At 41.8% G+C, this 25,862-nt stretch overlaps 1 protein-coding gene across 3 annotated transcripts; it reads right to left on the bottom strand.

Moving 5' to 3' along the window:
• Positions 1-3,479: 3,479 nt before the first annotated feature.
• ADNP2 (ADNP homeobox 2) lies at positions 3,480-24,834 on the bottom strand. Of its 3 annotated transcripts, none has more exons than XM_064422041.1 (5): positions 24,693-24,834; positions 19,169-19,322; positions 17,331-17,450; positions 12,728-12,817; positions 3,480-8,769 (listed from the first exon to the last, which is right to left on the bottom strand). In XM_064422041.1, the coding sequence occupies exons 3-5, from the start codon at positions 17,436-17,438 to the stop codon at positions 5,800-5,802; spliced, it is 3,168 nt and encodes a 1,055-aa protein (XP_064278111.1). In that variant the 5' UTR covers positions 17,439-17,450; positions 19,169-19,322; positions 24,693-24,834; the 3' UTR covers positions 3,480-5,799. The 3 variants fall into 3 exon arrangements, with proteins under 3 accessions (XP_064278111.1, XP_064278092.1, XP_064278101.1); XM_064422022.1 differs by having other exon boundaries at positions 19,165-19,322; positions 24,693-24,833; XM_064422031.1 differs by lacking the exon at positions 24,693-24,834 and adding an exon at positions 24,159-24,308 and having other exon boundaries at positions 19,165-19,322.
• Positions 24,835-25,862: the final 1,028 nt, after the last annotated feature.

Below are 25,862 nucleotides of genomic sequence, written 5' to 3' on the forward strand. Positions count from 1 at the left end.
GAGCTGCCTCTCAGCTTCCAAATGCCATTCCACACTCTGACCCAGCAGGAGTCCCACCCTTGTTAGCTGGACTTTTGGTCTGCTCCCAGGACACACCTTTTTGCAGAACCTGGCAGGGTCCTAGAGAGACTGCCCAGCCCTGGGCTGCGCTGGTGGGTGGCAGCCCCTTTGTACCTGAACAGCCACCTCACACACTTCCCTCAGCTGAAGTTCAACCCAAAAACGGCTTCCTGCCCCAATCACACTTGATCCTTCTCAACATCAGAGTCCCGAACCCAGTGCTGGCTCTGCAGGATCCCACACTGAACGTGGTCACACATCACCCTCCATTTGTGCCAAGGCTGCCCCTGGCCTTGAGCCGCGGTGGGCTGGGTGGATCTATGCTGGCTGACCTTAATCCATACATGTTTATAAATCATGATGCTGTTGCATGAAGTCCCAGCACCCAAGTTCTTCAAGTACAATACTGGTTCTTCTCTGCACCAATGCTGCCTAGCAGCTTTTCCTCCATTAACAAGATGGGTTAATAGATTTGCACTTTTCACAGCATTAATAAAATTAATAAGATCAGTCCAGACAGCTACCTTAAAATGAACTCATACTCCAAAATGCAAAGGATCAACAAAATTATCACAGGGATGCAGCACCTCTTCTACAAGGAAAGGCTGAGAGAATTGTTCAGACTATAAGCCAAATTGGCACTGACTCTGATAATACAATTAATCAGATCTTTCTCCAGAAATGCCCAAGCCTGATGGTTTTCAATGACACACACGCTGTCACTTTTCCCATCCTTGTCTTACTTGGTGCAGCTCAAACCACGCCCCACCTGCCAGTCTCAGCCTTCAAGAACAACCGGAACTGCTCTCACTGCCACTTCAAGGACAAGCAGACAAAATAAAAAAAGAATGATACCTGCAGAGATTATTGAGACTTCTACCCCCCCCTCATTCTATTACAAGCTGCTCTGAAACATACTGCCAGGTAAAACCTTGATGAACAGCAGCTGAAGTGGACTTACAAGGGTGGGCACACGGCGCACTTCCTCCTGGTCATGTGTGGAACAACACGCTCCTCATGCACACCAGGCAGCACCGTAAGCACACCACAGACACCCCCTTGCACTCAGTGCCTTAAAATGGGCAAGTGCAGAGCAAAAAGAACAATGTCACACGTGTTTTGGGATCTGGTACCCAAATAAGAGAAATGGTCACAGCCTCAGGCTGCTTGTCAGATCTCAACATCAGAATGAGACATGGAATGAGACAGCAGGCACTAAAAGTGTGCTATTAAGACTTAAAATGCAGCACCACAAAGTCTTTCTTCATTCATGAATATTCAATTTGTCCTTTTCACATTGCAGAGGAGTTAAAGGTCTCCAGACTTTAAAAAAAATCAATTAATGTTTTCATTTTCTTGTAGTTTTGGGGTTGGGGTGGGTTTTTTGGGTTGGTTGTTTGCTTTTTATTTGGTTTTGGGGTGGTTTTTTTGGTCTTTTATGGGGGGAGATGCCCCTTGCTATTAGATTGCAACTTTTTTTTCATATATCTGTAGTTTCCTACTTAACATCAAATATCTTTCCCACAAAAAGGTGTCCACAATCAAGTTTTCAAGTTTGAGAAATATGTTTGAAAATGGCTCAGCCTATTTCAAACATATAGTAGAATTATAGCTTTATAGATAATTTAGTTGAGAATTGCAAACCCAAAAATTATATTCATCAGCTACCTGAATAAGCATGTGAAGTTTTCTGAATTTTAAACTCTGAAGGGAAAAAAAGTTTGATGTGATCATGAAGGCAGGCAGCATTCCACACAGGAACACAGTACTGAAAACCCACCACAAAGGTGTTTTGGTTATTGGTCCCTTCCAAAATATCAGTTTACCAAACAATATTCACTTAACTCCCAGCACATGAGCATATGCAGAAGAAACATGACCAATACAATAACAATCATTCCTACTACACACATTCAAGTAACAAGTTATCACAATATTTCACAAGCAAAAACCTCAAGGTATGTCCTGGCTTGTAAAATAAGCATGTATTCTATTTTTGCCATCTGTTGGGGGTTAGGCAGTTTTTCTTATCTCTTTCAAGAACAATGACACTGCCAGGAAGATAATCTCCTGCTGATGGGCTATTGAATTACTCACTGTGGCTGGTAAGATTAGTTACATCATCCCATTGGGAGATGCTCCACCCAGAGGGAGGAGCCAAGCATCCCTGCCACCATAAAACAAGCATTTCTGAGACCACAGACAGCCTTCTTCGCTGGATTTCCCAGAGGAATCAGGAACCAAGGCCCAGCTGCTCCTTCGCCGCATCTTCAGAAAGGATCTACACCCTTCTGCAGATCGCCGCTCCAGGAGGAGCAGCCACCATCTGGCTGGACTGCTATCAACACCCTGACTTCTCAGGGTATCAGGTTTTTCTCACTCTGCCAGTGGTTTTTTGCTTGTGCTAAATTACATTGTTATTTAGTTGTTTTTTTCTTCCTAGTAAAAAAACTGTTATTCCCATTCCCATATCTTTGCCTGAGAGCCCTTTTAATTCTGAAATTGTGATAATTCGGAAGGAGGGGGTTTACCTTTTCCATTTCACAGGAGGCTTTTGCCTTCTTTCACAGACTCCTGTCTTTTCAAACCAAGACACGGTACCACAACAAAGTATTATTGCTCAAACACAGACACCTCTCCAGACCAATGCATTCCAGAAGCAGAATACATGTAGATTTGGGACTTTTTCAGTTCCATAGAAAAGAAGTACTTGCAACCATCATCCTGCAAGCCAACCAGCATTCTTCCCAACTGGGATTCTTTCACAGTGGACTAGAGCTCCCTTCACATGCTTCAAGGACTTGTAATCATAAAGCCTGCTGTTTTCCCATTCCCATATCCCAGCAGTGTGAGGCTCTGTCCTTAGAGAAGTGCCAGAGAGGCAACTACCCATGTGGAGGCCAAGGCCGAGGCAGCAGTGTTTCCTGACTTTCTATCTACATGACTTCACCTGTGAGAAGCCCACAGCAAAAAGCCCAATTTAGTTAAAGCCATTGATTTTTAACTTGGCTGTTTTCAAGCTCCTCGGTTTTCTTGAAAACCACAACCATACTGCGTTCTCAGTCACCACTTTCACATTTCAAAATTCATCTGGTTTTTATTTCTACAGTACCCACTTAACAAGAGCTCAAGCATTTAGTGATAGCAAATTAGTCCCAAGATTTAGGAATATCAGTCTCCAGGGAAAAATGCAGCGACCAGTATTTGAGATAATACATAATTACTATAATGTATTATTTGAGATAATACATAATTACTAAGAACTACCTGAAGCATCTAGATCCAAGTTCTACATCTCACTTTCCTCTTGTCTCTTTCAACAGCCATTTTGCACCAAAAAAATGCTCACTTAAAATTCTCTGAATGAATTAAAAGAGGGAAGAGGATGGATAGGCAATCATTTGTACACACACCTAAGAGAAAGTTAAAAATATGGTTTATTTGAAATTATGACATTAAAATCCAATAAATAAAGCATTTAATATCAACACTGGACACTATGTAGGAAAACTCTGGCAAGACTGGATTGTTCCCTTGGTGCCCCAAGCATGGCTGGACCACGAAATGACTTCCCAGCTCCCCACAGCCATGTTGCTCCCTCTACAATCATTCCCCATTCATGGCAAGCCTTTCCCAGATGCGCACTGCCAAACCCCAGTCCTGGAGTCTCACCAGAACCAGCAGAACTGCCCCAAAGATGACAGGGCTCACAGGACAGAGGCTGTAAGAGCGAGAGTAATGCCTACATTTCAGGTCTTCTAGAGAGCATCCCTCTTCCTCACTCACAGCCCTCTGAACTGGTTTCATGAACTCTCTGCTATGGCCTAGTATATTTTATTTTTTAATGAGCTATTATGAGGCTATAAGAACACAGTTTCTTAACCACTTTTTGGGGTGTGGTGTGCAACTGATCCCATAAATATTGTTTATGTTTGTTTAACACTGCTATTAAATTAATAGCTTTTTCCAAATAGCCGTAACCTTATGTTACATATACATTAAAAATCTTTGAAGCAATAAATATGAAAATATTAGGATTTTATCCAAAATATAACTCCAAACAGCTTATAAAGCCTCAGGCAGGAAGTCACCAAATTCTGCTAAAAATGTCACACCCTTCCAGAAACATCAATAAAAGATTTTGCATCTGCTTTAAAAAGTTCCTACGGCACAGGGCAAAAGTCTACTTACTACCTTAAAAATAGAAATAACATTGGGCATGTCACCCTTTCCTTCTAACACTGGCACAAGTGAACTTTAATTTTTTCTTCTTAGAAAGGAGGGTGGGGAAAGGGGGGTGAAGAGGAGGAAATAAAACCAATGCATCTTACAGGTTATTTATTATGTAACTGGCTGTTGGTATTGGAGGCACTCTTTGACAGGCCAGATGAAAACAAGCATATCCAGAAAGGACCGCACACAACAAGGCCTCAATGTGGCCACCAGTTTGTGCTTCACCTCAAGTGAACCTTCCCAACAGCTCTTCTGCAATCTGCAAGAGATGTTAGTCCATACTGAAGGGAGGTCTGTTTGGGTTTTATACAATGCTCTCTCCAGGCCAACAAGAACCAATCACTACATGAATATCACAGGCTCAAGTACTCAACAGTTTAAAAGTCTTAATGCTACCAATTCATCCAGATTCAGTTTGTACCATTTCTGACCCAAGGGACTTCAAGCCAGGATCTAATTTGCTGGGGAGTAGGCTCTGCTCTGTTACTACCTCATAAAACAGCAATTTAAAATGTCAGAATTTTCACCAAATTTGGGTAATATTTGGATAGGGGTTCCACACATAAGTGACATGCACAGAGGTCATATACTCCATGTATCAAAGCAATTTGACACTCTCCAAAGCAGCTTTGTTTTTTGAAAAAAAAAATGCTGCTTTGATCAATAGATAAACAACTAGGCTTCAACACCAAATGAAAAGGATAAACACTTCTGGTTAGCAAGATCTATTTAACAGATAACACAACGATTTCAAGTCAGTTCACTGTAACACTTCAATGGGCACCCAAAAGCCCCTAACGTTAATACTCAGCAGGAACCACAGATCACCAGATTTAAACTGGCACAGGTATTCTGACCAAGGAAAAAACCACAATGCCATGTATTTCACAGCTACCAGTGCGCTGGGAATTTGATGGGGCAATGGATGTAATGGCCACTGCTTCAGTAGATAAACCAGAAACAGGTCAAAAATATCAGGACTTAAAAATACAAATAATCAAATTAATCTTTTTCACATAGTTCACCTTGTTATTTTAACCCACATTACACCTTTAATTACTTAGAAAAGACAACACTGCTGAAAAATAAAATAAAATTTGGTTTTAACAAGGACAAGGGTTTTACATGGTGGTATAAAAAATGTAATAGAAGTCTGGAGGGGAAGAAAAATAAATGGAAGTGGAAAAAAAAACCAACAAAAAAAACCCCCACCAAAACAAAACAAAAAAAAATCCAAACAAAACAAACAAAGAAAACCCCCACAACACTACCCCTGGGGAAGTTAAAAAGCTAAAACAAATTCCAGATGTTTAAGTCTGAAGGTTTTAGCATTTAAAATACACAGCTACGTGTGCCTTTCACAATAACAGTCACAAGTGAACGATACTTCTTGTATTACTGCACCCTTCAACAGGCCAGTCTGCAAGTTAAAACAAACAATATAATAAACTGCTAAATTGTAAGTATGCCATTATGGATTGCTTCTAGCTGTTACAAAAAGCTGAGTTACATATCCAATAGTCCATCTTTTAAATTCAAAGTGTGCTTAACGTTTTTTAGTTCAGACATACTGAAACCAAGCAGCACAGATGGTTTGTGATGTTTTATTGCCTTTAAGCATGTATTCCTCATTTTTCCAAAGAATGATGCAACATCAATTTTCCACGCATATAGCAGCAAGGAAAGTAATTCCACCTCTTTTTTAGAAGGATATGGCCTCTTGTGAAAGTAGTCTGACAAAAACTCTTTCTGCGCCTCATATGAATTGTGATCATACTGATTAGGATCTACTGCTAGAAAGCGAAGATCCTCACTAGAAGGAAGTTTCCTCATCTCAGTCCTAACCTTTTGTCGTTTAAAAGGCACTACCCCTGAATTTACTTCGTTCTCTGCAGTCAGAGCTATGCCAGTACTTAAGCTCAGAGGCTGCTGCTCCTTATTCCTTTGGTCTTCTGCAACAAAGCAGGAATCTGATTGCTTTCTTTTCAGTACCACAGAAAGATGCTTCTCACCATTCACAAACAGCAGGTCTTTCCTCTCAGTGCGCTCAAGCTGCATCTTCAGGTTCGAATTGGTGTCTTTGGGAGCACTTCTACAACGGAGTAAATGTACAGCAATAGCTGTCAGAGTCATATTTCCAGTGTACACACCACAACAGTGGATGCACTTGAAAGCAGGAGACTTTAAAATCGTATGCACAGTTGGCATTATATGATGCCTCTCTTTCAAATGCTTTTCATAGGTTTCTCTACCAGCAAACGTACCTAAGCAAAAGGGACAGGTGAACATTTTTCTGGTGCATCTCCTGTTCACTTGTGCTGTCTGAGGTTTCACTTTGATGTAAACAGGGACAAGAACTGTTGAATATATTCCAACAAGCACTGCCAAATGTACTTCTCTTTCACCCATGTCTTCATCTGGTAGCACTGTGTTGAAATCGAAGTGTGGGAACACAAGGCCACCCTGAGCATCATTACCTAGCTGAATTCCTCTGTTGCTGTAACTTGCATGCAACTCCTTTCTCCCATTGTGTGCAGTTTTGTTGTGCTCCACGAGGCTTTTTAAGTCATAGAAAGTACCTGTGCAAAACAAGCAAGATAAGCCATGCATGAAGATATGCTTCATGAGCTCTTCCTCACAGAGAAAACATTTACAAGCATAACACCCGATCGCCTTTTCTGTCATCCTTAGAAAGGATGCACAAGCTGCAAGTTTGTGAGGTTCTGGGGTTTCCACTTTTACTTCAACTGGTTTGTGGGCCACCTCCATGTGCACCTCATAGACATTTGAGGGGAAAAGCTCATTACAAACAGGGCAGGTCTTCCACTGCTTGGCCTGTCTAACAGCCTGGCTTGTTTCAGGAGCAGGAGGGGAGGCTTGCAAGGATACATTGTCAGAGGTCAGAACCACAGGAGGAGAGGGAGCATTGGCTGGTGACTGGGACAGCTGAGCCACTGATCCCGTCTGCACGAGCTGGATGGGCACTTGTGGAGGTGTCATCGTGGCTACTCCACCACCGGGAGGTACAGGCAAAGTAACAGAGACGGGAGCCAGCGTGAAAGTAGGTATCCCATTAACCTGCTTGCCAGTGGGAATCAACTGCCGCAGTATAGAGCCCGCAGTCAAAAAAGCTGTGCCTTGAGAAACCGGAGGCTGAACTGGCTGATTGACTGGGATAACTGCTGGGGCAACGGGTTGATTAAGCTGAAGGAACCCAGGTCCAACAGGCTGTCTGACAGGAACCACCCCAGGGGCAAGAGGCTGGTTAAGCTGGAGAAGACCCGACCCAACTGTCTGTGTCACAGGAAGGCCCCTGGGATCAACGGGTCTGTTCATGTTCCCAAGTGACTGGCTGACAGACAGAATTCCTGGAGCAACTGGTTGATTCACAGGGAGGACTCCTGGTGCAATTGGTTGACTCACAGGGCCGACAGGTTGAGCAGCAGGGAGCGTTCCAGCTGGAACCAGACTGTTTATAGTCCCAATGGTTTGATTAACAGGAAAGACCCCAGGCCTGACAGGCTGATTAAGAGGAAGAACCGCAGGGGCCACAGCTCTATTTATGGTCCCAACAGAATGATTAAGACGGAGCCCATGAGAAACAATGACAGCCTGTGAAGGTGATGGCTGAATACTAAGGTTGTTCTGAGCCACAGGAGGATTGCTGGGCACAAGAGCGACCTGTGAGGATGTAGCGGCAGGAGCACAGGCGGTACTTGGGAGGCTGCCAGAGGCACTTGGGACAGTCACTGGTCCAACTGTGTTCTGAACTGCTTGTGTGTGCACCATGCTCTGGTTTTGATTATTCTGTGGAAATGCAACCTGGATGCAAGCTGGAGTTGTCACAGAACCTGCTGGGACAACAACAGGCCCTGCAGATGGGGCAGCTGTTGCTAGACCTGGGACAGGCTTTGGAGCGATATGCATTTGTTTTACAAGCCCAGGTTTCTTAATATGTTCCGAAATCAGAGATCGAAGTTTGTTCTCCAGGTCTCTGTGTGTTTCAGCTGTCAAGACATGGTACATTAAAGAATCTGGGCTGTTTGCAGAAGCATTACACTTTTTGCAGTAGAACTCAACTGAATTCGGTGTACTTTCATCATATTTCTCACCGAAATATGCACTTAGTAAGTTTTCAAAATGGTTCATCAGCACATGTTTCTTCATATTGTAATACAAGGTGTCTGTGAATTGACATTTTAGGCACGTGAAGTTTATGATGTCATTCCTAAACTGTTTCATGCCATCCAAAATGCTGACTGTATAGTTCTGTATTCGTTTATTAAACGAATGAAACATCCAGATGTGTTCTCCCACTACTTTGGGCCGAGAAGAAAATGCACATTTTGGGCAAGAAACCACCATCTCTTGGTCCATTTCATCCTCATGGTAGCGATGCAAGTGATTCTTGAAAGAAGTAAGCCATTTGGATGAGAACTTGCATAAGCCACAGCAGTACGGCTTTGTTCTGTATCTCTGTAAACAAAAGAGAAACATCCTCTTAGAAACTGTCAGTTCCTATGCCCCTGTTATCTGTTTAAATCTGCACTATCACCTGTCAAAAATGCCTTCACTGGATGTATAGCATGTATCTTCTCAGTTTCTTCTGGTTTTGAAAAAAGCAGATTTAAAGATTACACTCTGAAGGGGAGAAAGATTTGTGCCTTTTTTGTTTCATTATAATTTGAAGCCTTACATGAGTTTACTCCTACCCTAGTTCACAAGAAGTAATTCTGAAGCCTGTTTTTAAACACAGGAATCACAGAACAAGACAGGAAGAATCTGTATCCCCACTATACACAGATGTTAAGCCTTAGGAATACCAGCCCTTTTAATCTGACACCTTTAAAGCTTTGTTTAGTTCAGGACCAGTTCCTATCTACTGGACAAAAAAAACCAAAAAGCAGAACGGGCAAGTGTTGGGAAAGATGATACAGGAAAGCCTTATAAATATGATTGTCTGGCAAAAGATTTTGAGAATACGGAAACTATAAGTGAGATTGAAATGAAAGCAAGCTTTGAGATACCTTAAGTTACTGAACAACTGGAAAACAATAGTATGGCCAGCTGAAGGTAATCCCCATTTGATGAAACAATACCCTCTGCTTGCAGACAGGTCCAAGGGTCACAGCAGACCCTACTAGCTTAGCAGAAAGGGTCCAAAGAGTAGTTTTTAGGGTTTAAAATGTAACACAGTATGGTAATGTAATGATTCTTATAGGCTGTATGTAAATGCTATAGGATTTGTATCTTTTATTAGACTGGTTAGTAAGAATTAGAATATTCAACACAGAAGAAGATTTATTGTAATGGGAACCATTCATTCATTCATTCTCTCTTAATCTTTTCTTTACCACACTCTTGCATTCATTCTCTCTCTACCACTCTCTTTACCTCTCTCTTTGGGGCCTGCTCCGAGCTGTGGCTGGCAGCTCCAAGCAGGGCCCCCGCACCCACGCCCTCAGCAATAAACCACAAGTCCCAAGACCCAGTTCAGAGATCTCTCATCTGCGCTTGTCCCGGCTGTCCTGACCCCCTGCAGCTCCTACAGGCAAGGATTTTTCTGTATTGCAACACCCTATTCTTCACTGAACACTCTCCAGACCTTCCCAACAAAGCCATAAAAAAATGATTTTTTAAAGAACATTCTTTTGGAGCCAAAATAATAATAGAAAGTAGTAAAACCCCCTGCTATGATAAAGCAGCAACATATTAACTCATACATACAATTTATATTAACTCATACATACTGGACATCCCATCATAGTAATTTCTTTGCGAAATTTCCTCAAAAACGCTCAGTATAGAGCATACACATTCCTCTTAGAATGAGTACGTTAACTGCTTAAGAACATATCTATCTTGCATTAACTAGTGACTTCCTTTCTCAGTTATATGTCACATGACAGCACCGCTTTTCATATCCATATGAACATCATTTGTTCTTTCTGAAAAACTGAAAGAAACCATTTTTTCTGATCAACTTCCTAGGAAGTTAACCCTGGCTCCTGTCAAAAACTACAGAATCAATCATAGCAACATCCACGTGACAAATATGCAATCTCAAAAATCTAGTCTGTTCCCTCAGACATGTTTTTCACCTCACTGATTCCTATTCTCATGAAACAGAACCCAAGGGGAACAAGCTGTTCTGCCACTACAGCATCCAGCCCAGTCAGATCACCCATATACATTTCACTGAAGAACAGCAACACAACACCTGCAGGTGGGCTTTTTTTGCCATGTCATATAACCATGCAGGTTACAGTCAGCCATCTACAGACAACAGCCAGCCATCTCCTAGCAGTACTAGGAGTATCGAGGCTGGGCATCCCCCAGCCAAGGAATAATGTGCTCTGACTCCATGATTCAGAAGACTGAACAAATGCTTTATTAAGCTGTATTATATTACGCTAATACTACACTAAACTATACTATATTAAAGAAAAACCTGTGACCCTTTCCAGACAGTCACAACACAGCTTTGACCCAACTGGTCAATCAGTCCAAACAACCATCAGCAGAACCCAATTAACAAATCCCTTTCAGTAAACAATCTCCATAACACATTCCACACATACCAAACAACAGGAGCAGCGAATAGAGATAAGAATTGTTTTCATTCCCTTCTCTGAGCTTTCTCACTGCCTTTCCCAGGAAAAAGCCTGGGAGAGAGAATTATGTCTCTCTCTATTCAGAGAATGTGAATACCACGCAAGGAGGTCTCTGGATGATAACCAAAATCTAATCTCCCAATTCAAAAGACTGGGTCAGACAATGCCACTGGCTGGCTAAGGCTGCTGAAGAAGCATGCTGCAAAGTTATCACTGAATTATCCTCTATTTATACTCTTTAGATGTCTAATCTTAGCTGCTAGTAAACGCAACAAAGCAAATTATCAGATGCATCAATCTTGAAGTATCCTGCCTAGAGAAAGGCCACTGACCCTAATGAACTAATGAAGCACACAGAACACTACCAAGAAGATACGCCTCACTACTTCTGAAGGAGTAAAATGACACAGCAAAAATTCCAAACAATTCTCTTTCAGCTGAACAGAAGCAGGTGGAAGTACACTGCTTTGATATTCTCTGTATGAAACAAAGCTCTTCCACACAAACCCTTTTACAAACCATTCTGCCAGCATGTTTTTGCATGCTCATCTGCTTTTTCTGTTCACTCACCTGCTTTTTCAGGTTCACCAAAACTTACCAATGTCATGCCAGTTTTATAGAAAGTTTGCAAATAAGAATTACAAGCCACTTAGGAAAAACAAAGCATCTTAGAGATTGACCAACCTTCAACTGTATAAATGGAATCCAAAAGGCGGCTTATTAGAGACATTGCAGTAAACTCAATTAACCCTCCTTCAAAGAGCCTACCCAAGAACACAGTAGTACTTTTTGTTGTGTAGTCTCACATTCCCCACAACCTAGAATCATGCAGAAAAACAGAACATCCTCCAAAAAAACCAAGGTCTGCCAGAACTGTTAATGTCTCCCTAAACATAATACAAACGGTGGAAACCACCAACTTCACTTACACAGACATCTTCTCCAAGCCTACTGAGTTTACAGGAGGAAACAATTTATTTTCCCCTTATGGCAACAACTTTGGAATAGAACATCCTGAAAGACCAGCTTCTTTTCTCCCAAATCTAGTCAGGATGATATGTAAATTATATACATTAATAAACCAAAATTGTTTAAAGAAAATTGATACAAACAAGGTTAGTATCCAAAAGACACAGTTTAGAACACAACCTGTTCCACAGCAATGTGTTATCAATTCCACACTGAATTTCATTGACAGGTCTTCCAAAGGAAGGCCACGAGGGGCCCCAAGATTCTTCAGCAAGACTAACAAGTCTACATTTTTTTCTGGACATACTCCACTAGACGCAGCATCTTAGAAACTTGAGACTATATACAATTATGGAATTGTTCATCTCAATCCTGCCTATCTTGTGGAATCTAGCTATATAGAACTAAAAGCTGTTTCACATACATAAATATAACTGGAACGTTTTTCACTGCCCCCATACCAAGCCACTAATAATAATTTCATCTTAATCCACTTGCAGCTATGAAATCCTTCCAATGAAACAGGAGTCATGTTGTAGAGAAGACCATGCGAAGACTACATATTAGGTTAGGCTAAAAAGGCAAAATATTAGTGTGACATCTTAAACACTGATGCTCAGGGTTGTATCCTTAAAGACTGAAAATGGTAACTGAAATCCTCACAACCACTTGCATTACAGGGAAAAACAAACAGGAAATGTAAGATTATTCCCTGACTAATAGCACTTAGAAAACAAATATTAAAGCTATTTTTTTCCACAAAAAAGCTGCATTCCAATTTCTGAAAACTGTCAAATTCAGCAACTCCACACAACACATTTATCCAGAATTTGTGTCACAAACATACATACCTTCCTTTTGCCCACAGGGTCCCAAGGAGAGACATCACTCCATGAAGTATTACAAAAGTAGTTTTCACCTGCATCAAAACTTTTAAGATTCTAAAAGTAAAATAAAAACAAGAAATTAAAATGAGGCAGTCTGTTCTGGATATACAGAAATTCTCAACAGGAAATAAGGAAAAATAAAAAAGGAAAATCCACACAGAGGATAACTCAGAAGTCTCTAAATTCCATTCAAAGAAATTACTTCTTTGACCAGCTATTTTACCTCAAATATTTGTTCATGTGACTGCCTAATAATAGAGTAGGAATTCTGAACATTTCATAGTTACTGAAAATAATATTGGGAGTGAAAATATTTGCACTTGAATTCCACTGCTTCCAGCGAAGTTCACAGTATTTTTCCTCACTACCTTCCTCCTCCTTCACTGGTAATATTTCATTGCTTAGTTCATCGCTTTATTAACTAACCACTACAGTTTACTTTGCAACAGGTTTTACTATTAAATCTGCGTAACACTGTTACACTTCTAACTTGGAAAAACAAGACATTCACAAAAGCTGATTTCCAAGAGCTGCTTTTCCTGAACCTACAAAAGCAAAATATTATTGTGTCTACAGCAACTGTGTTAGGGAAAGCAACTGTCCTTACAGCCTTCTTTTAATAATCCCATCAGAGCAGTTCACATCCCTCAAGCCAAAGCCAGTTACTATCCTAAAAATACAAAGTTCATCTCCAGATTTCTGAGACCCACACATACTTAAACACAAACTTAATGGGGGGGAAAAAAAAAAAAAAAAAACAAAAAGAAACCCCTAAAAAATCCAAGCTAGATTTCTATTTACTAAGGATTTCTGAAGACCCTAAACTAGATTCAACAGCACACCCAGAATGCCTTGGATGGAACACAGGCTACAAATCCAGGCTTTACCCATAGAAAACTGTATCTCTTCTCCCCTCACATTCTTCCTTTTCACAAATCCCTCTTCACTCAAAACTCTGCAGATACTTAGAGAAGGCATGATTTTCACCTCTTCACCAATCCCCATTGCAGCAGAAGCAGATAAGTAACATTTAAGGATCAGATGGCCTTACAAAAGGAGTGGAATTCATAAACCTAATAGTTTGTGTGATGTAAAATTTAGCAGCCACACAGAATATAGTCAGCAACAAGGAGCAACAAAGCTTCAATAATAAAAAAAAAATTAATCCTACTGAATGCAGGCTCTGTCTGCACTAGGCTCTTGTCCATTTGCACCATGCAAATATGAGCATTCCTACATGTTCAGCAGATTACAGCAAGCCAGAACATCATGCCAGTGATAATTTGATTTTAACTTCATTATTCAAGAGTTTAGAAAAAAGTAGCAGCTGAGTTTGCAATACACTTTTCAACCATCAAGTATGCTCAAAGAGAAACCAGAAAAGCTCAGGGCAACAATAAACAAATCCCCTGCAATCTAATCAACCCTAGACACTGAATGAGTCACGTATTTGCCCTTCAACCAACCAAAAAAAAAAAAAACCAAAAAAACCCCAACCAGCCAAACAAACAAAAAAACAACAACAACAAAAAAAACCACAGAAAAACCAACTGAACAAACAAACAAAAAAAATTACAAACCACAAAACCCCCAGGAACCTTAGAAAGAACCCTTGCATGCAACAAGAGAAATCCCAGAATTTTAGTGAACTATTTTTGATAGAGCAAATGAAGAGACTTGAGACTTACTAAAACTTTTTCAGACAAACATGCTGGAGTGAATCACACACTGTTAAAAAGTTTTTTTTAAGTTATGGCTTATCTGAAGCATGTTCTGTTTTTGGTTTGAGTGACAGGCTCTTACACTTAAACACCAGATTCCCACAAGCCAAACACAGGAAATACGACTAGATAATTTTGCTGAAATGGCTATTTCCTACAGAGGAATATCTACTAATAAAAATAACCATTCTTATCAATACAACTTGTCAGTGGTGCAAATGGCTGTTGTGAACACTTGCTTTAAACAAAGATCTACTAATTAGTTATGACCTTTCCACATTACTCACTTCCAGGAGGGGATGAAAACAGGTGAAGGGAAAGGAACAAAGCCCAAAGCCCTCTGAGAAGCCTGATTAATCTTTATGCATAATAGGTATTTTTAAGTTGAAGAGAAAAACATTTTTAAACTAAGAACTGTTCTCCCCTCTGTATTAAAACTACCATGGTTTTCCTTAACAAAAACATAAAAAACTGAGAGTTTAAATGAAGACACAATCATAGAACAGAATTATGGAATGGTTTGGGTTGGAAAGGACCCTATACATCATCTAGTTCCAGCCCCCCCCCATCATGGGCAGGGATGCCACTCACTAAACCAGGTTGCCCAGGGCCACATCCAACCTGGCCTTAAACACTGCCAGGGATGGGGCATCCACAGTTCCTCTGGGCAACTGTACCGGTGCCTCAGCCCCCTCTGAATAAAGAATTTATTCCTAACATCTAATCTAAACCTACGCTCCTTCAGTTTAAAACATTGCTGGCCCTTGTCCTGCCCCTATCTGTCTGTATCAAAAGTCCCTCTCCCTCCTTTTTATGAGCCCTGTTCAGGTACTGAATGGCTGCAATAAAGTCTCCCCAAAGCCTTCTCCTCTCCAGGCTGAAAACCCCAGCTCTCTCAGTATGTCTTCAGCTTCAAAGCAGAAGAGCTCCAGCCCTCCAATCACCTTCATGGCCCTAAAGACCACAGTATGTTAGAGAAGCTAAAATGCTTTATTAAAGAAAAACCTCTGACCTTACAGTGTACTTAAACACAAAACTTGGAGAATCAAACTCCTGCCAAAATGCTCATGTTTCCTTCCTAGCAGAGACAAATTAGCCTAAAAACTAATCCTGTATGACTAGTACAGAGAGGTACTAGTCATACATTACATTCCCTCATCTTCCTCACCAACTATTGTCCATGCATTATTACAACAACACAAGACCAGATTCAGGTCATGTTTGTAGCATATCATATTTCAATCCATTTCTTACATTGTCCAGCCCCTTCATAAAGAGTCCAGAAATCAATCTCAATATTTGGGAAAACAAGCTTTAGGTACTACTCACTAGATGGTTTTCAAGGTGCCTTCAAACTCAGGCCTTCTAAGATTCTAAGTTTTATTAAAACCTCACACATCCCATGCTACCAAAAAGAAATACCATCATCATATGAACCAAGTACAAATCAAGCTATACTGCTAAAGTTGCACCAAAACCAGCCCCAGATTACCCAGAAAAAACAAACTGAAGTTATGAACTTGGTTGAGCAAGAATTATTTGCAAAAAAAAAAAAAACCTAATAGAGTATTTTTTGGCCCTAATCTCAGAGGTTTTTCTACAGTGGAAATGTTTGCTGGGTTTCCCACCACCATTTTTTACTTAAAAATGAACCAAAACCAACTAAACGCACATTAAACCAAAAACCCAACCAAATACAAAACAACTTATTACTTATTTATCATTGAAGTTCATGCAACAATAAAAGAGACCAAAAGCATTTCATACTAAAAACCTGCCACCATCAAAACATTCCTGCTTCCAATGGTCAAGACAGACTCCTGAGTTACAAGCGTGATTACAGAATATCAACAAAATAAAAAGAGCAAGTAAATGGAAATTAATAGATATTATGATTTTCCTTGCGCTATTACAACATTTAGATATATACAAAACTGTTCAACTGCAATAACAAAGAAGGTTCCAAAAGCAGTTATGCATCTGGTCTTGAACATTTTTTTCAAATTACTTACAGAGCTTCAGAAAGAAACCACCACAAAACACACAACAGCACCCTTATAGGATATTATATTTACTTTAGTACTGTCATACCTAAGCAATCAACCTCTTGTCAATATGAAGGAATGTACTCAACAGCCAAAAAAGCCTGTGCACCAGCTCACTGAAAGACACTATTTTTAAGAAATAAGAGTTACATTGCTGTGTTTGCACCTTTTCTGGTATTGGGCTGCCAATCTGATGGTGTGCATTCTTCCTGACTGATGCACAAATTTCCTTCTCAAAGTGGCAACAGTGGTACAAAGTTTATCTTAATCACCCCAGTACACCTGCACATACTTTTTAAGATACAGAACCAAACTACAACTTGGTAAGATCATTTTGGTATTTTTCACCAGACACAAAGTTTAAAGGCTTATCCATTTTCAGAAACGCAGATGATTTGTATGTCCCTTCGGAGGCTTGCCCTTGATATGTGATGGAATGTCTTTGAGGAGACTCAAGTCCTCATCTGCTTGAAATCTTAGAACAATTTTAAGAAGTTGCTGCATTGCACACAAATAACAATTCATTAGTCTATGGTATTTTTTCCTAAAGCTGCACTGTTTCTTTTTGTTGAAACATTACTAACAGAATATGAGACACCATCTATGACACATCTCGTTAAGAAATACACCCTCTCGCACTGTTAAATACTAACACACCAAATTCATGCCCTGGGTATGAGCAGCCAGTAATAAGTAACCCCTGATGTAAGGACCAAAAACGTACCATAGATACACCAGAAAGTGAAATATTTGTCAGGAGTTTACATTTCAGATTGGTTTACATTCTTTCAAATACTTTACCTTCAACAATTCCCTGCAGCTGTCAAGCCCAAGATCCACAAGAATGTCCTTCACCTTTTTTCGAGCCTTCCTTATGCTATCAAGGTTTTGAACAGGAATTTGAAACATTTTGCACTTTTCCTGGGAAAAAAAAACCCACAACAATCAAAAGATACAGAAAAAAAAAAGAAGAGGAAAAACAAAAAGGAATTAAAAATCGGACTAAATACTTGAACATAGGTACTAGCATTTAAGTGTGTTAAAATAAGAACTAAAATCTGGAAAGTCAGAACATATAAATATTTAGGTTAGAAAAGACCTCTAAGATCACCGAGTTCAAACATTAACCCACCACAGTCACTACCCATGCTTCTCATCACTACACCTACGTGTCTTAAATACCTCCAGGAATCGGAACTGAACTACTTCCCTTGCCAGCCCATTCTAGTGCTTGGCAACCCTTTTTCTGAAGAAGTTTTTCCTAATATCCAATTTAAACCTTCCCTGGTGCAACTTGCTCATTTCCTGTTACTTGGGGGAAGAGACCAACCCCCACCTGGCTACAGCCTCCTTTCTGCTGTAGAGCAATAATGTCTCCCCTGAGCCTCCTTTTTTCCAGGCTAAACACCCCCAGCTGCCTCAGCTACTCCTCACTGGAGTTGTGCTCCAGACCCTTCCCCAGCTTCACTGCCCTTCTCTGAACTCACTCCTGCTCCTCGATGTCTTTCCTGTACTGAGGGGCACAAAACTAGACACAGCTCCTAAGGTGAGGTCTCACCAGTGCTGAGTACAGGGTCAATCAGTGCCCCAGTCCTGGAGACACTCTTGCTAATATGGGCCAGGATGCCACTTCTTAAATATGAAACCCCAAAATCCTTAAGCCAAAGAAGTGGGCTCATTAGCATTTCCCAAATAGAACAGTTGACTGATTTTAAAGGAAACAGAATGTAGTGGGAAGAGGAGAATCTTTATATTTCTTCTATCTACAGAAAATTCCAAATTTTTCTTTCAGATCTCCTTGTATCTACATGGCAGGAACACTGATTTTGTAGGGTTTTTGTAAAACAACATGAACACCAGAATTTTGTTAAGTTCTATTCAGAAAATTATTATCATTTAAGGAGAAATTCCATACCTTTCACCTTAAATGTCAGCATCAAGATGAGAAGTCTTTTTTTAAATTTTGTTTGCTATCAACCATTTAAATGCTTAAAATATGATTGCTAGTAAAATCTAGATTTCCTGCAAAAGCTTCTACTTTTGTAAACTTGTAAGGTATCTCCACAGGCTCAGCTTTAGAAGTAAACAAAAGCTCAGCCTTCGTCAACTCCTTCCTAGATTACAGCAAGATCAGACTGAGCTTTAAGAAACTACAATGGACACAGAAAGCAAAACCTAAGCCTGAACTGAAAAAGGTCACTGGAAGCTTCTCCAGTATTTGGTGCTTAAATAGATGACAAAGGATCCAGCAGCATTTGCAACATCTTAGTTCTTATTGCTAAACAATTTATCCATTCAGGACACACCTGAACAGGAAAAAAAAAAAAAATAGAGGAAATCTCCAAACAGTACTTCAGCACATACAGTCTCAAATGTCTTGAAAAGCTGTACTTTACCAAAAAAAGCAAGCTCCCTGCCAACACGAAAGCTCTACTTTGAATGACAGCACTTTCATGCAAATAGTTGCAAAATCCCCCTGCACATAAGACACCAGCAACAAGCTAAGGCTCAAAAAATCCCCAAAACCCACAAACTATATAAAAAATGTTCCAGTCTGTATGTAACCACCCCAAACCTTAATTTATGTACAAAACATACAATTGAAGGGTTTATGATTAAAATTCAAACAACTCACATACTATTCTTTGCTTCTTCTCCTCTGAAAGGAAAGGTGTGTAGAGAGAAATGGAGAGAGAACCCCATTTGACAGACACTACTCTTGTTTTCTAATGTTTTTTATCACCAAGTCCAGAAGACATTCTGATACCATCAGGGTGGGTGTAGAACATGAACCTATACGGAATGGAATAAATCAGAGTAACCAGTCTGGCATTCTCTCAAAATGCAGTGAGCAAAAATTTTACATAAAATACTCTTTTTGAAGTCACCAGGAATTTGCAGAGTCTCTAGTTAAAGCTTCAAGATCAGTCCCTCTATGACAGCAGGTTATGCACATCTACCCCACAGTCCAGTGTGGTGCTGTAACAACAGAGCTGACTGGACACCACCATGCCCAGTGGTGATCAACCAGAAGGAAATATGGTTCAATACATTAGGCTCCAATGGAAACAGTTTCCCCATCTCAGTCTTCCAACTCAAACACTGATGCTCCTGAAGAAGGTGATGCAGGCATTTGTTGAAGCATGTCTAGCTCACAAATAAGAAACAGTCAATAGGGGCATATGCATTCTATGTACCTCAACAGTTCTCTTAACCAGTAATCATTCTGAAATTATTAATACAGAAGAAATAAAATTATTAATTATCCTTAAATTATGCATCCAGGAGAAAGAAAAACACAACAAAACCTCCACCGTACCAGAAAAATCTTGAATAGAAATTATTTTCCAGTTTTCAAACAGTTGGTCTTCAACCCAAAGGCCACCATGTGCAATCATATGCAATTTCATTCAGTAGGTATTTAAACAACCTTCTTGGGAGTAGGGATCTTGAAGGCTCTCACACCAGAACCACGAAACAGTATGGGCTGGAATGGATCTTAAAGATCATCTAGTTCCAGACCTACTCCCATGGGCAGGGACACCTCCATTAGACCAGATTGCTCCAAGTCCCATCCAACCTGGCCTAGAACATTTGCAGGGATGGGGCATCCACAGCTGCTCTGGAAAACCTCTGCCAGTGCCTCACCACCCTCACGGTTAAGAATTTCTTCCTAATATCCAACCTAAATCTACCCTCTTGGAGTCTCTCTATCCATTAGACCAGCACTGCCCCATCATAAAGGTCACAAAAGATCAACCTTCTAAGCTTATTCCCTCAAGTCCTCAGTTTAATTCCTTGATTATTATAAAATTTATTATCCACATTTTTCATACTAATAATTTTTCTTTTATTTTGGACATTCCTCGAGCTTTAGTTTGCACTTTGGTTCCATGAATTTGTTGGTCCACATTCCATTCTTAATCAGCAAATTCAATACAAAAGGACTGCAGTTAAACTGAACAAGGGTCACCAAGAGTCTTGATCGTATTACTGTGCTGCCTAAGAGACAAAAATTTATCCTTCACAGCTTTTAATTGTTGTTTCCAGAAAACCTGATAATCCACTGAGGTAGTGGATTAGCAGACCAGTGCCACTTCTTAAACAGAACCAAGTCAAGTTTTTAGCAAAATAAAATAATTTTAGAGCTGATGTCTCAAATTCAGTTCTAACAAGGCCATCCAACTCTCACCGAGACATTTTAGCCATCAAGCTATTCCTATCTGTTGCTTATTTGGCTAAGATCTCCATAATGATATACACAGTGGAGCTTTATTCAACACTACGGGTTTGTTTCGTTTCTGTATTTGTTACCATAGATTGTAACACCTAACTAACTACATCTGACTTTTCAAAGATCACAAATGCAACTCTTCTCTTCCAGCAGTACTGCAGTATTTTAAGACTAGTCTAAAAGACAAGGTAACAGTCTGCACAGTATCTTGGTAGACAAAGACGCCAATTTTTAAAGTAACTACCTTTTACTATTATTTCTCTGCATTACAAAAAAAAGGAAAAAACACTAACACTGCACCTCTTCAAAGTGAGAAGTCATCACAAAATGCTAAATTGCTATTCATTCTACTTCTTAGAAACATTCTTATTCACCTTGGAAGGAACCTTGAGAGGACACCCAGTCCAGCTTCCTATAAGCAGGCTCAATCATTAATTGCAGCCAGGGCACTCTGTTTTGGCCAGTCAGGTTTGGCAGCCTCTGGGCAGCCTCCTCCAGTGGCAGACTGCGTTCACATCGAGAGCTTTATTCCCTACAAGAAATAAGCCCCACTTTTGTGTTCCTACAGGAAGTAGGCATTTGCAAGCAAATGAAAATGGAGTTGGTATGGAGCTGGCAAAAGGAAGATGCACATATGTGCCTTCAAAGGGCATGCAAATACTTCCTGCAAAATCCAGTCAACTAGATAATCAGGCATTTCTAGAGTTTTCAGAAAAAGAGGAATGTTTGAAGATCCACGGAGAAAATAGCCATAAAGTAACCCTTCTAGACACCAGATAATCTGTACCGAAGCAAGATCTCCAGATGTGGTCCTAAGTGGTTTGCCTTCACTTGCTGGTTGCCCAAATAACTGCTTTAAGCAGGGAAATTATGAAAGACTAATGGAACTTTGTCCTTTCATAGTATCTGCCTTGGAAATTTAATCATTCTTAAGTTATTGTAACTTTTATCTAGTAACTGGCATTAGTAACTGAGAAAGATTTTTGTAATCTCTTTGGTCTTTTTATAAGGTTTGTACCTTCTATAGAGCCTTTATAAAAATGTACAGGTGTGGAACATTTGGGTTGGAGTATTTTGAAAAGTTTGTTTACCAACTTGTATTTCAGCAGTTTTCAGAACTGACAAGCACCAATACAAAATTATGTTGCAGCCAGAACACTGCTAGTAAAGTCCAGGTTAAGGAAGCAAAAAGAGCCTTTGCATGGTACCCACAGATGTTTAATTCAGCCACACGGTGAGATGTTCAGGGTCCAAGGCACACTCATGAGGGGAGTCCCGGTTTCCCCCTCTCCCCAGGGGCTGAACCATGCTCTTGGGCAGTACAAAGATGAGGGCTAATAGGAGAACAGGGAGAGAGTGGCTGAGGGACAGTAACAGGGGAAGGAGCCAATGGGGTCCCAACAGCCCCTGAGGAAACCCTGTCTCCCCAGCCCAGGGAATACCTCCCAGGGTCCCCACAAATTATTTTCATTATAGTAAATCAGAAATTGACAATTCAGTATTAGTTCAGAAACAATAAAAACTGCTTCATTCCTGAAAGCAGAATGACAGCATGTAATCTATTTTCAAGAACCCAAGGAACAAGAACACTGGATGGCAGAGAGCAGCTAGGAGGACAGGTGCACTAAGAAACTGCCCAGAAGAATGAGAGTTTGGCTCATACCAAATTTTACCCCCACCAATTTTATATTGTTTCTGGTAAGCCCACATAGCCTCTAAGAAGTCACACCTGGGTATCTACTCAACCACACATTACATTGTCAGTTCCATTTCCTGGACGAGACCTAACCAGATTTACAAGTACATCAGCACCATCAAAGCTTATCCAACCTATGGAGGGAGAGGGAAGAAGGCATCCTAAAGAAAAAGTTAATTAAATAGAATGGATGCTATTTTTGTTCATTGTTTAATCTGTTGTAATTTAAAACATATTCTACTAAAACTTACAAAGAGCAGTTCTGGTCAAAGTAGTTTATCTTCTTATATTCAAATTTCTATCCAAGAGCAACTTAATAGAAATCTCAGCTAAGAAAAAAATTTAACTCTTCTTTGTCCAGCTACATCAGAAACCTCCAGGCATTTCAAATCATAGATCTCTTAAGAATCGCAATAATTCTGCGCTTTTCATGGCTATAAATCACATACCTGTTAAAAAGGTCACCTGGCCCAACACTAAGACAACCATCACTCAACAGCCGCTAACACACAATGAAGAGCAGTAAGACACGTGATGGTATAGACTGAGATGCAGCACAACGACGCACATCTTACCTAACATATCAAATTCAAATCACTAAATACAGCTACTGTGCTTTAAACAGCTATTGTGATGGTTCATTAAAACACAACCAAGTCCCTGCTATCCAAGACTGGTGAGAAGAGGCTAAGGGATGAAGGGACACTACCATTTAAACTCCTGGAGCCTTCCTAAAACACTAACTCACACAATACTTTGACTCCTTTGGGCATCCCTTCAGAACCTGAATCCAACACGATCCAAGCTCATCCTAGGTGATGTAAGCATCTGATGGAGCCCACTCAAATCCTGCAGGATTTGTCAGCCCTATGTGTATATGAGCAGAAGAGTCACACCCTGAGTGCAGCTATTCCAGGAGAAAGAACCACTGCATTTGTGCTGCACTCATCAGCTTGGTGTGACCCAAAGACTTTGCACTTTACAAATGCACACAACAGTCCAGAGCACAGACAATCCAGAACCTTACTAAGTCAGAAAGGGGACAGAACTGAACCTCAACCCCCCCAGGGCTATGCAACAGGTTCCAGAAGAACTAAAGTGTTCAAACACAAACCAGCTCCACCAGCACTAAGACTTAGCCCAAATCCAGCAATTCCCAATGGAAAAACATAAGGTGTACCAAAACTGTGAGTGCTCTTGTTTCTAAAGATTTGCTGTAATTTGTGGGAGATGTTGTTTTCCACAAAACCTCCATGAAACAAATGACATAAATTATTACAGCTTATCATATACACTATACCTTATAATAAGACTTATTACAGATTATCATATTCTTTATTTCTCACCCAGTTCCTCTAAATATTGTGCTAAAGAAACTAATTTTTTTAATCAAAATTAAAGATTAAGTTTATTAAAAGGAGCACTAGGATTTCTAGAATATATTCAAATATCTCAGGAATATTTTTAAGTATTTCATTATAGCTCTTTACAACTGTTTTTAACACAGATTTCTGATTGACAGAAGACTGCTAAGGACAACATCCAATTCCTCCCAAGTAATTAACCCATCAAAACGTTATCTGCTGAAAGTGAGTTGTTCATAACTTTGACGGTACAGGACTCTGGACCGCTGCAGCAGGAGGTACACACGTGTCTTTTATTCTGTTTACAAACCAGGACAACTGGAACTCCCCATTACCTGCTCTCGACCACAAAGCAAGTGCATTCAAATGGTTTTCACGGCTTACATTGTATGGGTTGTGTTTGTTTACATTATTCATAAACTTTCTTTCTAAATGTATGCATTGCTGAGGCACCACAAGAGTATTCAACGTAATTTTGCGTCCCATTAACTGGTTCCATTAACCGGTGATGAAGTGCTGGCTCTGCACGTGTGTCACTCCTGTCCCTGCCGCAGTTTGCCACAGCCTGTTTCAAACCAAAACAATTGATTAAAAGCAATTAAAATTATTAGTCCAGATTTCAAAGCAAGCTATTAAGCTGGTTCCTTAGACACTCCATCGCTGAAGCGCGACCTAGAATCAAATACCCAACACTCGAGGCGTGAGGTGACAACGAGCTGCCCGCAGCATCGGGGGAGCATCCCCGCGGAAAACGCCTCTCCCGATGGGGCCACGCCGGACCCGTCCCGTCCCTCCCCGCCCGCTCGGGGAAGCCGCTCAGAGCTCGCAGCGCCCGCCGAGCCGCAACCGCCCCGCCCCGCCGCACCTACCCGGCCGGGCTGCAGGCGGAGCCGCCGCCGCCGCTGCTCCTCCTCCTGGCTCTCGCTCCCGCTCCTCCTCCTCCTGCGGCCACCGCCGCCGCCCGCCGCGGTCCCGCACCGCCGCTCACGGCTGCCGCGCTGCCCCCGGCGCTGCCCGGTGCCTCCCGGCCCGGCGGCGCCGCCGCGCTCAGTGCGCGCCCGCGGGAGGCGGCGCCATGGCCGGGGCTCCGCGCGCGCCTCGCCCCGCGCGCGCCTCCCTCAGCGCCCGCCGCCCGCGCCGCATCAACCGCCAGAAAGAGAAAATGGCGCTCGATCTACCAGAGGAAATGACGCCGAGGCTCATTTGCATGGCAGGCAGCCAGCCAATGGGGAGAGACTCAGCCAGCGCTCCCATTGGCTCTCCGGACGGGGTGGGCGGGGTTAGAGGCGGGGCCTCGCGTGGGGGCGTGGCCCAGCCTGGCGCTCACCTGCGCCCCTTCACACCTCTAAGGGGCAGTACTGAGCGCTCTCGCGAGAGCCGTGACGTCACGGCGGGGAGGAGCCTGGTGACACCTTGCCCATCACACGAGGCTGCCACATGACCACCAGGCGCTGCACCGCAGGGCGGGATGGGTGGAGCCTCATTTGCATCTGCTGCATTCTGGGAGCCCCGCCCACCCCGCTGGCCACTGGGGCAAGGCGAGGCCTGGTGGGAAGGCTTCCCATTGGCCGCGCTCCTGGGGGCGGGGCTCACACACCTTGGCGCCATGGCGGGGCTGGGCTGGGACACGACGCCTGGGCCTGAAGGGACGCGCGGCAGGGCCCGGGCACAGGAACTGTCTGGTGACACCACCCAGGAGCATGGCATTGTCACGCCCGTGGCGCTGGAAGGCTCTGAGGTGTGATGGAAGACACCTTGCTGCAAGCTCTGTCTCCACGGTCGTGCTCTTCCCATGATGGCAGATGGTTTCCGATGGACACAAGATGCAAACAGAGCCAATCCTTTGTGCGGGCAGGCAACAGCCGTACCACAAGGACCAAGAGAAGCGGCCACAGCAGTAGGGTGGGTGGCTCTCCACCACCAAGACCGCTGATGTGGCCCTGCCACCAGAGCCAGCAGGAGGCCAGTCATGGCAAGAGACCCTATATGACCATGCTGGATCCCATCCTTGGCAAATTGGGACTTTCTCCCTGCATCCC

Source organism: Passer domesticus, chromosome 1 (genome assembly GCF_036417665.1).
Source record: "Passer domesticus isolate bPasDom1 chromosome 1, bPasDom1.hap1, whole genome shotgun sequence".
In the NCBI taxonomy this organism is placed as follows: domain Eukaryota; kingdom Metazoa; phylum Chordata; class Aves; order Passeriformes; family Passeridae; genus Passer; species Passer domesticus.

What these genes read in the sequence shown, in the direction of transcription:
- ADNP2 (XM_064422041.1), bottom strand. Translation starts at nt 17,438, where the DNA reads ATGTTTCAAATTCCTGTTCAAAACCTTGATAGCATAAGGAAGGCTCGA. An exon ending in GCTGCAGGGAATTGTTGAAG is followed by an intron (nt 12,818 to 17,330) that starts GTAAAGTATTTG and finishes TTTTACTTTTAG; the next exon opens with AATCTTAAAAGTTTTGATGC. An exon ending in ACCCTGTGGGCAAAAGGAAG is followed by an intron (nt 8,770 to 12,727) that starts GTATGTATGTTT and finishes TTTTGTTTACAG; the next exon opens with AGATACAGAACAAAGCCGTA.